Raw genomic sequence first — 14,821 nt, 5'->3', positions numbered from 1 at the left:
CTGACTTCCCCCGTAAATGGCCTACGATTTGGGGGAGCCATTTCTGGGGGGGCCTCAGTGTCTTCACTCCTAAGAGGTTAGAGGAGATACTCTCCAATTCTCTCAGTACACCATCACTGCCATTTCTTTTCCAGGTGCAGAAAAAGGAGGGGCAACTGGATGAGTAGGAAAATAACTCAAGAGCAAAAGTCTCTACCACCAGGACAATATTAAAACACAAAGCATAGAGCCTCTCCAGATTCAGGATGACACTCTCTGCCTCCACTGGAACAGCAAGTTCTAAGCTCTCAGGGAGCAGATGACGGCTGCTGTCACCAGACACCTTCATTAACAAGCTCACTATCAATATTAAAAATTTTAGGAATACATTTCCAAAAAGCTACACTGGGGCCAGAGCTCTCAAGGCAAGCAGGCATTCATACATTGTGTTCAGAGCATGACCTTGGCATAATCCTAAAGGCTGGGCAGCAAGATTAGAACAAGGCCATTATTACACACTCCTATTTACCCAAGTGTTCAGGGAAAAGGGTATCTAGTTTAACTTAACAGTCTGGTTAGCCATACTCCCATATATACCAGAGGAGGATTTTACATTTCCAAACAAACAATTTAGTCCTTTTTGTGTGGGTTGAGTGATTCAGAACCCTTAAGGGTCTCGTGAGGAGTGATTCACTGCCAGTAAGAACAGTTCGATACTGAAAAACAAAAAACTCGTTTTCAATCAGTATAGAAAATTTAGAGACTAGCATTAGTTTATCATACTGACTATGGAATAAAAGCAGTATCAACCCCAGCAAGAAAGTTTCTTTGGTGACTATAAAACCAAAAATCTTTCTTTACAAGCTGACTGCCTTTCATAATCCACAAGTAAAGCAAGTTTAGGAGCTTGGTTTAAGGTTAAGACACATTCGTGGAAGTTGCTGAAAGCTAACATGAGAAAAACACCTTAAATCTATCTCACCTATAAATATCTTATTTGATTCCCATCAACTCTGTCATCCATTACATTACTGTCTATTAAAATTTGGATTGCTGCATGAGTTAGAATGGAAGCTAGCCCTTAGATTACAGTTAACTAGAAACAGAAACTGAGGACGGGCCTGAAGATCAGGTTTATTGCCCTCAGTGGGCTATTATCTGAAAACATCCAGATTTGGGATCCTCTGTGTATTTAAATTAAAATCTGGCTCCAAGTCAATCAACCTCACTCCTTTCCCTTTACCATGATGATTTAGATGAGGTTAATGAAGGTTAATGAAGGAGGGCTGGTCTCGATAACATGGGAAGGGCACGGGACCCCTTCTAATTCCAGGAAGGCAGTACAGCTGGTTCCCAAGCATTGGCTACATAACCTGCGATGATTTTAACAACCGTCAGTACTATTTCAGGACCACAACTTCTCAGGTACTTAGATTTTCCCCAAAATAAAGGCCACTGCCAAAACCTGCCAATGGCCATGCAAGATGAAATGAGGGCTCCATTGCAAACTCATCAGGACCACAAAAACCCCGTATCATCTTCAAGATGTAGGATCAAGAGTAAATATATATGCAAAGATAAACATCAATACGGAAGATATACTTAGGTGCTTTCTGCAACTTCAATACTCTTAAAAACTGGGGCAAGTGAGGCCAAGGGCCAAAGTCTATCCAGAAGTTGGGGCTCCAGTCCATCTCCATGACGTGCGTCCAGCACAAGCACGACACAGCTGCAGGAGGGGTCACCCTACAGGCCCACCCCGAGAGCTGGACCGGCAGCTTAAGGGAGCCCCAGTCCGCCAACTCAGGCCGTGAGGGAGACGCTACTTCCCCGGCCCCGCCCGCCTCGCACACAAGCCCGACCCCGGCCCCTAGGCAGCCAGGCTCCCAACCGCCTCCCGCCTCCAGCAGCCCCTCCGCCGCCCAGCAGGTACCCGGCTCTGCGCAGACGCCTGCGCAGTGCGCGCCCCTCACTAATCCTTATGGGGAGCAAAGGGGCGAGGCCCGGTACAACCCGCTCCGGGACTAGCGGGCTGCGTCCTGCGGGGTCCCCTTCCCCAGGTTGGGGGTCCCAGGGCTTACCCGCGCCCAGGAGGCTGGCCAGAACCAAGAAGGAGTACATGACGCCTCCTGACTCCGCAGTCTGCAATGCGGAGCGTCAGCTGATCCTCAGCGAATATAAACGTGCCCCGCCCCAAAGCCGCCCACCGCGCAGGCGCAAGCTCTGGCCCGGCCGGGCGGCCCGAATTCTCCCCGCAGCCTGACTCAGCGCCGCACAGGGCGCCTGCGCAAAAGGAAGGCTGGGAGGTGGGAGGAGTGTGGAGGACGAAAGGATTGAAGGAGCATGGGAGGAGGAAAAGGAGACGGAAGGGAATGGAGAGGTCATCAAAGAATACCTAAATGAAGAAGTCAACCGCACCTTTTTTCTATGAAGTACCATTTTCTATTATTAGTACCATTTTTCAGTTGAGAATCCGTACTCAAAAAGGTTATCTACTTTTTCTAAGCTCTCACAGTCAAAACTCAAACTCACCACTTGACCCACGCTGTCTCTTAAATGACGTTCATAGTATTTTCGTGGCTGGGCCAGCGTGTAACTTCATTCTGGGTCCTGACTTTTCCTCTTAGCATTTCATATCCACAATCCCTTCTCCCCATGACTCACAGACAGGTTTTTCAATGTTAGATATGTAGGGTTTCAGAACAGGTCTCTGAGATGTTGTACTTTGGCATGTGGATTCTTTTGGCTAAAGGCAATGGAGAGCCTGTGGGCTCAAGAGGAATTACTGCCTCTCCCTTAACTACCTAGAAGAATTTAAATGGGGGAGTTTTCCCAGAAAAGGTGTTATTACCAGGAACAAATTTTATCTAAGTGACCCCATCTATACGGCAGAGCAGACACCTAATTACGGAAAAATCTGCTCTTCTTATCTGCCTGTGGATGACCCTCCTGTCCTTGGAAGCCCCAGGCCCCTATCCCATTTCTTAGCTCAGCATGGTGTATACACCTCATTTTACCTCTCTGTCTCTGACCCTCTCGTGTTTGTGGGCTTCCCGCACATATGAAATTAAATTTTATTTTCTCCTGTTAATCTGTGTTACATCATTTTAATTGTTTGACCAACCAAAAAGAACCAAAGAAGGGAAGGGAAATTTTCCCCTTCCCAAAATATGCAAACACTCCCAAGGCCCTCTCACGGTTTGTCCCAGAGTTGGAGGGAGTGGAGGAAAGGGATTGAGAAGCAAGATGGGGGAGGATAGAAAGTGTCTGAGCCATTGGAGAAGGAAACAGAGAGTGAAGCCTGAATTTGAGAATCAGGCTAAAAATCAGCCAGGGGCCTTTATGGAGAAGGAAGCTGCCCACCCTGTCTAGCCCTCAATCCTCATCTAACTCCAGAATAAGAAAGGCCTGGGTGGCCCACAAAACCACTTGCCTTCTACCTGTGGTTGACCCTCTGGTCCTGAGCAGAGGGATGACCCCAACCTCGCTGTCCTCCAAGGGCCAAGTACCTACAAGCCGAAGGGAAGGAAAGGAAGGAAACCTCAGACTTTTAGGGCAGGCCCTTAAAGGTCATTTAGTCCCATTCCATCATTGTACCAATTGGGAAATTGAGGCCTGGAATGGGAGGGACATTTATCCAAGGTTACACCTGACCAGGGAGGGGCAAACCCAGGGTCCCATCTGTCTGTGACAATCTATAATGCTCCCTGAGGAACAGCCCACAGACAGAGGTCTCAGCACCTTTGGCTCAGCTCCTCCACCACCACCCACACAGCGAGGTTTACTTCCCACTGGGGAGCTGGATGGGGAAGTGTGCACCGCAGCGGGTGATGTGAAAGAGCTGAGTAAAGTTGGGACAAGATTTGGTCTAAACTGGATGCCTCACTGGTTGGCCTCAATGGCAAGACGGAGGCTGCATGGCTGCCCCATCTGCAGGCTTCCTAAGTCCAGGCACAGCATGGGGCAGATTACCCCAACAGCCAGATAAATGCAAGGGAGGTGGGGTTCTAGGACACAGCCTGGTTCCCAGCTCCTAGCCGATGAAGGAGGCAAAGCATCCCACGCAGAGGTTACAAGACCCCAAGCCAAAAGGAAACTTGGAGCCCTTCGGATCACAGGCTCTCACTTGGCCGGAGTAACTGAGCTCTCAGAGCTACTTAATGACAGAGCCTGAACCCACCACGACTCTTTTTAATACCCTCCCCCGCAACTAGAGGGATATGTCTGTGTTTTTGAGATGAACTTTTGTTGCCTTTTATTTGCACACCTGGAACACAAGAGTAATATGTTCCTTCATCCACCCCCTTCCCTGTAAGGACAGAATTTTAATAAAGAAGATAGAAGCAGTAAGTGGGTTATTATAATTTTTTACCAAGTCAGTAGATGCTTCAATCCTCTTTAAATACCTTCCTAACCATCTGTGTGTAGGCAACAAGAGCTATGAATCTATTTGGACCCTTTGACCCTATAATACCATTCCTAGCTATATACCTCCCCAAAGACATAATCCAGAGCTAAGAAGTACTTTATCCAAAGTGTTCACAGAATAGCCCTTTGTAACAGTAGAAACTGGAAAGATTTCAAATGCTGAACAATGATGGGCTAGTTAAGGAAATGGGCCGGGACAAAACAACGTTACTTGAAGCAGCTTTGAAGCATGAGGCAGAAGCAGCAAGGTGCCCTTCTCTCTCAGAAGTGGCAGGATTTTCAGAAGAGGAACAAAGAATTGGAAGTGAGAAGAGTCTTCTGATTTGGGGTTTACCCGTCATCGCATTATTTCACTCACTGGAATGTCCACGTTTTACTTCATACTTCTTAAAGAAAAAATTATAGGAAAAATTTTTAAAGATAAGAAAATCCCCTTCTTTTCCTCCCTACTATGAGCTCAAGTTTTCAGGGAACTGCAAAGATATTTTTCCTTGGAAATGTGATCCATACTGGAGACCCTGGCGGGGTTCTTGATGACTTTCCAGTTCTGGGTCCCAGCTCCTCACGAGGCCCCACTTCTAGTGCCTGAGATCTTGTGAGACTCCCACCTGTCAGATGAATAATTCCCCTTCTGGCCCAAGAAGGCTTCCATCTGTTACTGCTTCTATTGTGCAACTGAAAGAGCACTGGGCCAAGACAGCTGATAGAACAGAGGCCTCCACTGTGAAGGCCCAGCCCACATGCCTGGCCCCAAAGCTCCACTCTGGCTCCCCCAACAGCCACCCTGGTCCCACCCTGGAAGCACCCCCTCCCCCCATAACACACCCACACTGCGTCTCAGAGAAGGAAGCTCAGGTTCCTCTCCCGCCAGCATCTCCCTCATCAAGACCTCCAGCCTCCAGTCTCTCCTGCCTGCATTTTCCTTTCTGCCTAGTCTGGACCCTCAGGCAACCACTCTAGTAAGCCCCTCCCAAAGACCACTCTCCCCATCAAACTTTAGTCACTCACCTGCCAATTTCTGGCCTCTGCTGTCTTTTCCTCTCTTCCCAGCAGCCCTATGCTGCTGGAGAAATCAACCATCCCAGCTAGGCTCACAAAGCCCTCTGTGTTACTTGGGACGTATTTGGCCCTCCCAGGTGGCCGAGTCTCCTATTGTCTCCTAATATGCTTCGCCTCTTTTCCCTTGATCTTGATAATTAGTAATCAAACCCCCTATTTCTGGCTGCGTACATGGCCACCCAGAAAAAGGACTACATTTCACAACCTGCCTTGCAGCCATAGGACTTCATTCTGGCCAATGAAATAAAAGAACAAGTGCCCATTTTGTGACTTTAAGGTACTGCTCTTAAAAGGAAGAGACACAGCCAGTGCAAATATTTAACAAATGGTACTGCCAGGACACTGACCATAGTGTTGGGGGAAAGTCCTGGAAGGTCCCAACTGAGCCAAGTTGTTGTCTTGGAGGGGTGGGTGGTCCCAGGGGATGAGTAAGCAGGGGGATGGGCACCAGGGAGTCAGCAGCTATTTACCAGCAGATGGTACAGAAGTAGTTCAATAATTTTACTGCTGAACAACACTACTGATTTGTACCAGCTAAACGTCATCTAAGGCTGCAAACTCTTTTCTTCTTTATGCTGGATTGCAGACATAATGGCAGGAGCTCAAGCATCCATTCTGGGCCATGAGGTAGGAGCCTTGTTAAGGATGACAAAGCAACAAGATAAGAACCTGGATCTCTGATGGTTTTATTTGCCCTATATTGTCCACCTCCAGACTATTTGTGTAAACACAGCCATATCTTGTTTAAGGTTTCATTATCTTGAGTTTTTGTTACTTTCCAGATCTTCTCAACAATGCTCAAGCCCTGACCTCATCTCTGTCTTCTTCATGCTCATTTCCTATTTTACCTCTTCCCTTCCATCTCTGAGGAGGAAATGCCTTTTCTTCTCTTTATGCGGCCAAACTGTAGCTGCTAAACCCTCCTGTGCTTTTGTTGATCAGCTCTTGTGACCTCTAGGTCTTTTTATTTTTATTATTCTTTTTATTTTTAGTATTTTTTTCCTTTTTTTATTCTTTTTATTTTTAATATGTTTTTTCCTTTTTTAAAAATTAGAGTATAGTTGATTTACAGTATTATATTAGTTTTAGGTGTGTCCATTCTTTTTGTTTGTTCCCCATGCCTTACCAGTTGTTAAATATTTTTATTATCATCCCTCTAGCACTTTGCTGCATCCATTGTCCTTTCCTTTTTCATATCTTCAGTCTCCCCCCTCACCACTGACTCTTCCCCCTCAGATTATAAATACACACAAGGCTCTCCTATCCTAAAAGAAATCTTCTCACCCCTGACTTTCACTTCAGCTACTTTCTCGTACCTTCCCTTCACTGCCCTGCTCCTTGAAACAGTCACCTACACTCACCATATTTACTACTCTCCCTCCAGACTAACCCTAGCCCAGCCCACAGCTCCACTGAATGGCTGTTTGAAAGTAAATAGTAAATTCCTACCTGGAACGTCCACCAGCACCTTCTCATTCCCTTTAGCCTCTGATACTGTTGGTCTGCTCCTCCTTCCTACAACTCTCCCACTTGGTATCCATGACACAGCACCACTCTGCAGGATGCTGGACATCCAGCACAGAAGTCCCCATGCCCACTTCCTCACCCATGATAGACATCACTGCTAGAACGTGACTTCAAAGCCTCCTCACTCAGTACTCCAGCCGCTAGGACCAACTGATCAAAGTTGGCTCTTGGACTGACACATATTTGCCACCTGTCAAGTGGTGAGGTTCTCTGGGAAACATGCTCTGAGACTGAGATGTGTGGGCAGAAGTTTTTAGCTCATGCTCGCAGGGTCACACCTCTGAGGCAGTGAGGGCAGCAAGATAGGGCAGAGCGGGAAATTAAACTGCAGTAAAGTTGCCACTGAGGCCTTAGCCCACCCCAGGCTGCAGGGATGGCCCTGCCAAACTGTCCTCAGTTGAGGCAACATAATAGTGCCCCAGGGGAGGGGCATAACCTTGGGCCAAGGGCTTCCTTTGGCTGAGGGCAATTCCTGAACGGGGGCTAGTATGGACTGAACGTTTGTATCCTGCTCCAAAATTCATACATTGAAGCTTAATCCCCCCGTGACTATATTTGGAGGTGGGGCCCCCTAAGGAAGTAATTAAGGGTGGACCCCTGATCTCATAGGATTAATGTCCTTATAAAAAGAGACACCAGAGAGCTTGCTCTCTCCCTGCACCCCGTCCCCCAGCCCCAACTGCACACACCCAGGAAGGGCCATGTGAGGACATATCAAGAAGGCAGCCATCTGCAAGCCAGGAAGAGAGCCCTCACTAAAAGGCAAATCAGCAGAAACCTTGATCTTAGACTTCCAGCCTCCAGAACTGTGAGAAAATAAATACCCTAGTCTATGGTATTTTACTATGGCAGCCCAAGCTAACTAGGACAAGTGCACAGCTGTGAGACCTCAGCAGGCTGCCCTCCAGGCAGCAGGGAAATGAGTTGTTAAAAAACGAAATTCAGCTGAGTCAATTTTTAAGCTCTTATTGGCTCTACTCAACAATTCATGGGGGCTTCGCTGGCAGTCAGGTGGTTAAGACTCTGTGCTTCCAATGCAGGGGGTGCGGGTTCGATCCCTGGTTGGGGAACTAGGATTCCACATGCCACACAGCCAAAAACAAACAATTCATGAACCAGGCAGCATCCAATCTGACAGACAGAACAGAGCTCTGAGGAGCTATACAAAATGAAACACTTTTATGGACAGAAGGGAGAAGGAACAAAAAAACTAGGCCAAGACAAGCAGCTTGTTCATGGCAAGCTCACTTCCCTTTAAGGGATGTCACGGTTCAGACAGATGTCAGATGTCAGCCAGATAACCTAACTAATACTGATTGCTGACTAGGTAATTCTTTTTATTTTTAAATTAATGTATTTTTTTATTTGGCGTTGGGTCTTCATTGCTGCGTGCAAGCTTTCTCTAGTTGCGGCGAGCGGGGACTACTCTTCATTGTGGTACGCAGGCTTCTCATTGCGGTGGCTTCTCTCGTTGAGAAGCACGGGCTCTAGGCACGCGGACTTCAGTAGTTGTGGCTCACGGGCTTAGTTGCTCCGCGGCACATGGGATCTTCCCAGACCGGGGCTCGAACCCATGTCCCCTGCATTGACAGGCAGATTCTTAACCACTGTGCCAACAGGGAAGTCCTGACTAGGTAATTCCTGAATGACTGGTTTAAGAATCCATTTCTGGGAGAGCCAACACTATAATTCTCAGTTTGGAGCCATGGGACTTAATATAGGTGACTCCATTTGGGACCTACTGTCCTGTGTTTAACAGTTCCTTGGTCTTCACAGGGAGACCTGGGGGTGCACAGCACCACTCTAACACCTCTGCTCTGAGTTGTCCTCCTTCTTCTCTGACATTTCTTCTCAGAACACAAGGCCTTGGCCCTAACCCAACGCTGCAATCTGTTCCCTTGAACTCCCAGCCTTACCCCTCCATCTCATGGTCCCAGCCACTCTGCCCCACACCCTCTATGGTTGTCTGAGTAACCTGTGTGTTTTCACATCTGTGTGCCCTGTAAATACCCACCTCGCCACCTCAACTTCCCTTTTCTACCTCTTTCCCTGGTGAACTTTTATTCAACCTTCAAAACCCAGTTAAAATGATACTCCCAGAGGGAAGACTTTTCAATGTTTTAGGAGATGGTCAAGGCGCCCTCTTGTCCCTACTGTACTTTACTCACTGCTCAAGTAGCTGTCTGGTTATTTTCAGCAATGCTTTTATTGAGCACCTAGTATTATATATGCCAAATCCTGTGCCAAAGGCTGTGGACACTGAATTGAAAGACACAGGCTAATAGAAAAGCCACACATGAGGCCTGATGTTATCTCACCCCCTCCATGGAAGCCAGAGTTGCCCCACCAGCTCCACGGCTCCCTTGGGGCTCCTGGTGCACAGGTCCCAGTTGGTACCTTGGGCCCGGCCACGTTCCGGGCTGGGGACGACAAGCACAGTTTCAGGCAGCCCGTCTATTCTGGAAGCTGGCCACCCCCACGATGTGGCCTGGCCCCAGAGCTCTGCTCCCAGGTGTAGTCACAGTGGACTGTGCTTGGCTGAGCCAATCAGGTGCTCTGTGGGGAGCTGGCCCTGGGGGCTGCTAAGAGCTCGTGTTGGTGAGCCAGCTGTGGGCAACGGAGCCCAGGGGAAACAGCTGAGTCACTGTGAGGAAGTCGGCCAGTCCGTGAGGTCAAAACCCTTTTGAGAATCTGAAAGTCTGCCAAAAAGTGCTCAGACACAACATTCTGCACTGGTTTCAGGAGATTCTCAGAACTCCGCTGTCCATCTGTGAATGTCAGAATGAGAACTGCAGTAAACCCAAAGAGGGGAAGGGACAGAACACATCACAAGGCCAGTAGGGAACAGAACTGGGACCGGTCCTCCTGGTTTAGCAGTTTAATCTCTGTCCCAAGCACCTGCCCTTTCCCTCCTGGGAAGCCTCCCTGCTCCCTCCCTCCGGCCTCAGGCAAGTTTCTCTTCCTCTGACTTCTAGAGCACCCTCAAGCCCTTGCTCTGGGCCGAGCTTGGAGGGTGAACAGTAACAAAGATGAGCTTAGACTGAATAGTTAGTTCCAGAGCCTGAAAGGAAAGCAAGAACTGGGCTCTAATCAAATTGACTACATTAGCATATCTTTAACAAACGAAGCTTCCTAATGAACTTGAAATTTAGAGGAGGTGGAAGAGAAGAATCAAAAAGGCAAACTGGCATTATCCAACAGCAACAACAACCACAACCACAGCTGCCATTAACTGATTGCCTGTTATATGCCAACCTCCCTCCTGATCACTCTACATACATGGGCTCAAATCTTTAAGTCAAGGATTTTGCCCATTTTACAGAGAGAGAAACTGAGTCTCGGGAGGCTGACTTACCTAGGATATCCCTGATCCTGGCAAAACAGGATTCAAGCCCAAGACAGTTTGGGGCCGAGGCCTATGCCACACAGCCTTCATTGAGAATGCCCAGAATTGCCCAGGGGTGACATGGCTGGGACACTTACCTTAGTGCCCGAGGCATGGGGGCCATCAGGGCCTGATGCCAACATACAACCACCTTTCCATGTTCAGGTTCCACAAGCCCAGAACAGGCTCTGTAACTTGCCTGACGGTCCTGATAGCGGTGGGAAAATGCTGCTTGTCTGTGCAGATAATTCTGTTCAGGTGAGGGGGCTATTCCTTGCAGTAAAGACTGTTGGTCTAGCTTTCGTACTGAACTTGTGAGTTTGTGAGCCTCGTTAACTCTGGGCCCTGAAAACATTAAACTTCTCACTGGGCAGGGTGGACTAAGACCCCTGGACCGCAGTCATTTCATCCAAATTGTTACACCCTATAAAACCAACTGAAAAAAGCTGAGCCCACAGAAGGGATCGTTGTGACCCTGGGAAGCAGAAGCCTGTTTCAAGGTCAGACTTTCCCATTCAGCCCCAAATTCAACTAATGCGTGTTCCTGGCCAGCCCTGGGCCAGACACCAGGTATACAAGGGCAGAGATGTCTTCCTGTCCTCAGAAGGTGGTAGTCTGGGTGGGGATGCAGATGGGTGAACACCCCCTTTTCCGAGAGGAGACCATGGCTGCCAATTTCTGAGGCATCTCTTCTCCCCTCCTCTCCATGGGGGATTAGGAAGGTGTGCCCCTCATGACCCAAATCCTTTGACCAGGAGACCCATGCAGCACCTGACTCCTGCGTAGGCTCTCCTAGGGCACAACAGGGTCAGCTCTGGTGAAGTTCACGTGTATATCCAGACACGCAAGATGGAGGCTGCCCCCTCCCCCCCGCCGCCACTTCACAAACCTACACTGAAGTCAGCCTTACTTACTTACTTACAGGAAACACCTGTCAAGGAAACTTACCACACACCAATCACAATCCTCCAATTCAGCTTAGCTAGCTCACCTGACCCTAGAAAACAGGCCCCACCAGCCTTATTATAAGGAAATCTCTGACCTCCTAGCCAATCTCATCCTGTTCCCAAATTGCCTCTTCTAATGCTCTATAAAACCCTCTTGTCTCAAATCCCTCAGGAAGAGTGCTCCCCTGCTCGTGAAGTAGTGTCCCCCTAATGCATGGATCGTTTTTCCCTTGAATAAAGGACATCAAACATGACTAAATTGTTTTTGTTCTGTCGTTTGACAGTTCTCAACAGACCCCTGTCCCTAGCCTTCAAGTGGCCTCCAGCCCCTCCCTGCAGCTGGGAGCATCACCCACGAAGAGGGCAGGCTTGCCCTTCAAAACCCTGTCACACAAAACTAGAGAAACAGTAAAAAGATAAGTTGTGGCTTGGGGTGGGGAAGTGGTGAGGGGATGAATAGGTGGAACACAGGGGATTTGAAACTATTCTGTGTAACTGAAATGGTGGGTACATGACATTATGCATCTGTCAAAACTGTAACACCAGGAGTGGACCCTGATGTAAAGTATGGACTTTAGTTAATAATAGTGCATCAATATTGGTTCATTAATTGTAACAAATGTACAACAAGGCAAGATGGTTGTAATAGGGGAAACTGGGGAGGGGAAAGAAGGAGCATTTGAGAACTCTGTTAGTTGTTCAATCTTCTGTAAACCTACAACTGCTCTAAAAAATAAAGTCTATTAATTTAAAAGAAAACACAACAGACAAACAAAAACACCCTGCCACAGAGACCAGACCTTAAAAGCCCTCCCAGATTCTGCCTGATTTGCTCCAGAGGTAAATTAAAGGGTCGTGACCCTGCAGACACACTGGGACCTCCGGTGGCTCTTATAGAGCAACGCTGACATATGTAATGATATAAAGTAGAAAGTCAAAGCACAGAAAAGTTGTTTAATATGCTCCATCTGTGTTTAAAAAAAACATTTGTACATATTTTATCATATTTGCAAAGAATATTTCTGGAAGAACTTAGGGCAGGTGGAAGGGAAACTTTGTACCAAACGGCCTTTAGAATTCATTTAGAAACCATGTAAAGGCATTACCTACCCACTTAAAAAAAGTAAAGATGATTAAAACTATTTTAAAAAGAAATGACCAATATCATTAACTATTAGAAAAGAGGCTCAACATCATTAGTCATGAAGGAAGTGGAAATCAAAACCACAACGAGGGGCTTCCCTGGTGGCGCAGTGGTTAAGAGTCCGCCTGCTGATGCAGGGGTTCGTGCCCCAGTCCGGGAAGATCCCACATGCCGCGGAGCGGCTGGGCCTGTGAGCCATGGCCGCTGAGCCTGCGCGTCCGGAGCCTGTGCTCCGCAACGGAAGAGGCCACAACAGTGAGAGGTCCGCGTACCGCCAAAAAAAAAAAAGACAGAATTTTCAGTCCCTCAAAGAACTCCCTAGGCCAAAATTTTCTTTCTGCAGAAAGAGAAACTGAGATCCAGAAACAAGAAATTCCTCCAAGGTCACCCAGAGAAAAGCAAGAGTTGTGGCTAATCCCAGGTTTCCAGACTCCCCGGACAATGCTTTTTCTACACTTTTGGCCTTTTTGCCCTAGAAATAATCTGCTAAACACATCAATTTGGAAGTTCACTTAATCTCTAAGGCGTAAGGAACCCTGCCCAAGGAAGGAGGAGGACTGGTTATCAAACTTGATTCTGGAAGCGACAGGGACTAGGCCTCTACAGGGCTGAGAAAGACGTGAGCTGCCCTCGTCCTTGGCCAGGAGCAGCTGGTAAGAAAAGGCTTAATTTGCAGGAGGTCAGAGCCCGCAGGCGTGTTGGGGGCTGGGTGCCCCATGAGTCAGTGGATCCGGCATTCCTCCCTCAATTTCCCTGTAGGTGTGGGTGGGTCCCACAGCCTACAATGGAAGCACCATCTAATCTGTCATCCTGACTAGGATACTTTTCGGAGTCATCTGGTCACACCACCCACCTAGCATCCTGAGATTCAAGGTGGGTTAGAGGGTCAATCAACACAGGGGTTAAGGACCCACTGGGCATGGTGTTCCACACCTGGTGGGAAATAGAAGCTGAAGTTCCTGTTCTGCCAAACCTTAGTCCCAAGAGGTAGTAGCACACAGCCTGGGAAAGTAGAACTGAAAGCATCAAGGCTGAAAGGGCCCTTTGAGAGCTCTAGACTGGTCTAGTTTATTGCCCTTATTGCAGGACTGGGAAACCAGCAGCTTGGCGAGGCCAACGGCCTGGCTCAAGGTCACTCCCCAGGAGACCAGGAGACCTTTTACCGGCAGGCAGGCTCTGCACATAGTAGGGCTTTAGGTACCTAGCAGGTCTAAACTCTCCCCATTAGAACCTCCAAGCTGCACTTTCAGAGGTCAGCCTGGCACGCAGCGGAGTCTCAAGAGGGGAAACTCAGGCCAGAGGTGTTACTGTGAGGGGGAAACAGGTTGTGCAGGGCTGGGCCAGGGCTCCTGGTGCCTATTGGAAAATCTGTCCTTTCTGCCTCTCCTCTGATCTATTAATTGGGCCATTCAGATCGTAATGAAAGTTACTAATTAAGGAAATGCCCCTGAGGGGAGAGCTTGGGCTGAGAAAGCTCAAACAGTGCCAAGACAAGAGCCCAGCTAGGTTCCTGAGTCACCGACCCTCAAAGCCGTGAGTCTCGGAGGGCTTCCCTGGTGGCACAGTGGTTAAGAATCCTCCTGCCAGTGCAGGGGACATGGGTTCGAGCCCTGGTTCGGGAAGATCCCACATGCCACGGAGCAACTAAGCCCTTGCGCCACAACTCCTGAGCCTGCGCTGTAGAGCACGAGAGGCACAACTACTGAGCCCGCGCACCACAACTACTGAAGCTCACACACCTAGAGCCAGTGCTCTGCAACAAGAGAAGCTACCACAATGAGAAGCCCGTGCACCGCAACAAAGAGTAGCCCCCACTCACCACAATTAGAGAAACACTGCGTGCAGCGACGAAGACCCAACACAGCCAAAAATAAAATAAATTTTTAAAAGGTTAAAAAATAAACAAAACCTTGAATCTCTGGGACCCTAATCCCCGGGAGGCACAAAGCAAGGTGAGCTTGAGGCTGAGTCTGGAGTCTCCCAGGAGCCTGGCACACTGGACCTCCCAAAGCCCGTCCCCTCACCAGCTCACCTTTACACTCCCTGAGAGTCAGGCAAGGCCCGCCTAACTTTTCCTATGTGACAAATAAGCCCTAGAGAAATTAAGTGACTTGTCAAGCTGCATAGTGGCGGGATTAGGCTTTAAGTTCCTTTGCTTTTAATACTAGGCCCAGGATCAGTCACCTTTCCAAAGAAGTGTGGCAGGCTCCAGAACACGGAGGCAGCCAAATATTTCCTGAACAAAACCACCTCTCACCACCTTCACTGCTACCAGCCTAGGCCAGACCACTTCCCACCTCACAGGGTAGCCTCTGGGGGTCTCCTGTTTCCCTCCCTTGTACCCCTGTTCTC

The 14,821-nt window shown here is 48.4% G+C and overlaps 1 protein-coding gene across 2 annotated transcripts in view; it reads right to left on the bottom strand.

Moving 5' to 3' along the window:
* Nucleotides 1-2,220, bottom strand: part of PSAP (prosaposin) — a 34,054-nt gene extending 31,834 nt beyond the window's left edge. For both annotated transcript variants that reach the window (XM_030862523.2, XM_030862528.2), the window contains exon 1: nt 2,061-2,220. In XM_030862523.2, coding sequence (XP_030718383.1) covers nt 2,061-2,100 — 40 coding nt within the window. In that variant the 5' untranslated portion in view covers nt 2,101-2,220. The remainder of the gene's footprint in view (nt 1-2,060) is intronic.
* Between the last annotated feature and the right edge of the window lie 12,601 nt (nt 2,221-14,821).

The sequence above is a fragment of the Globicephala melas genome, chromosome 16 (genome assembly GCF_963455315.2).
Source record: "Globicephala melas chromosome 16, mGloMel1.2, whole genome shotgun sequence".
Lineage (NCBI taxonomy): Eukaryota > Metazoa > Chordata > Mammalia > Artiodactyla > Delphinidae > Globicephala > Globicephala melas.
Note: the sequence above shows the minus strand (reverse complement) of the source record. Positions and strands in the feature narration are given on the sequence as shown.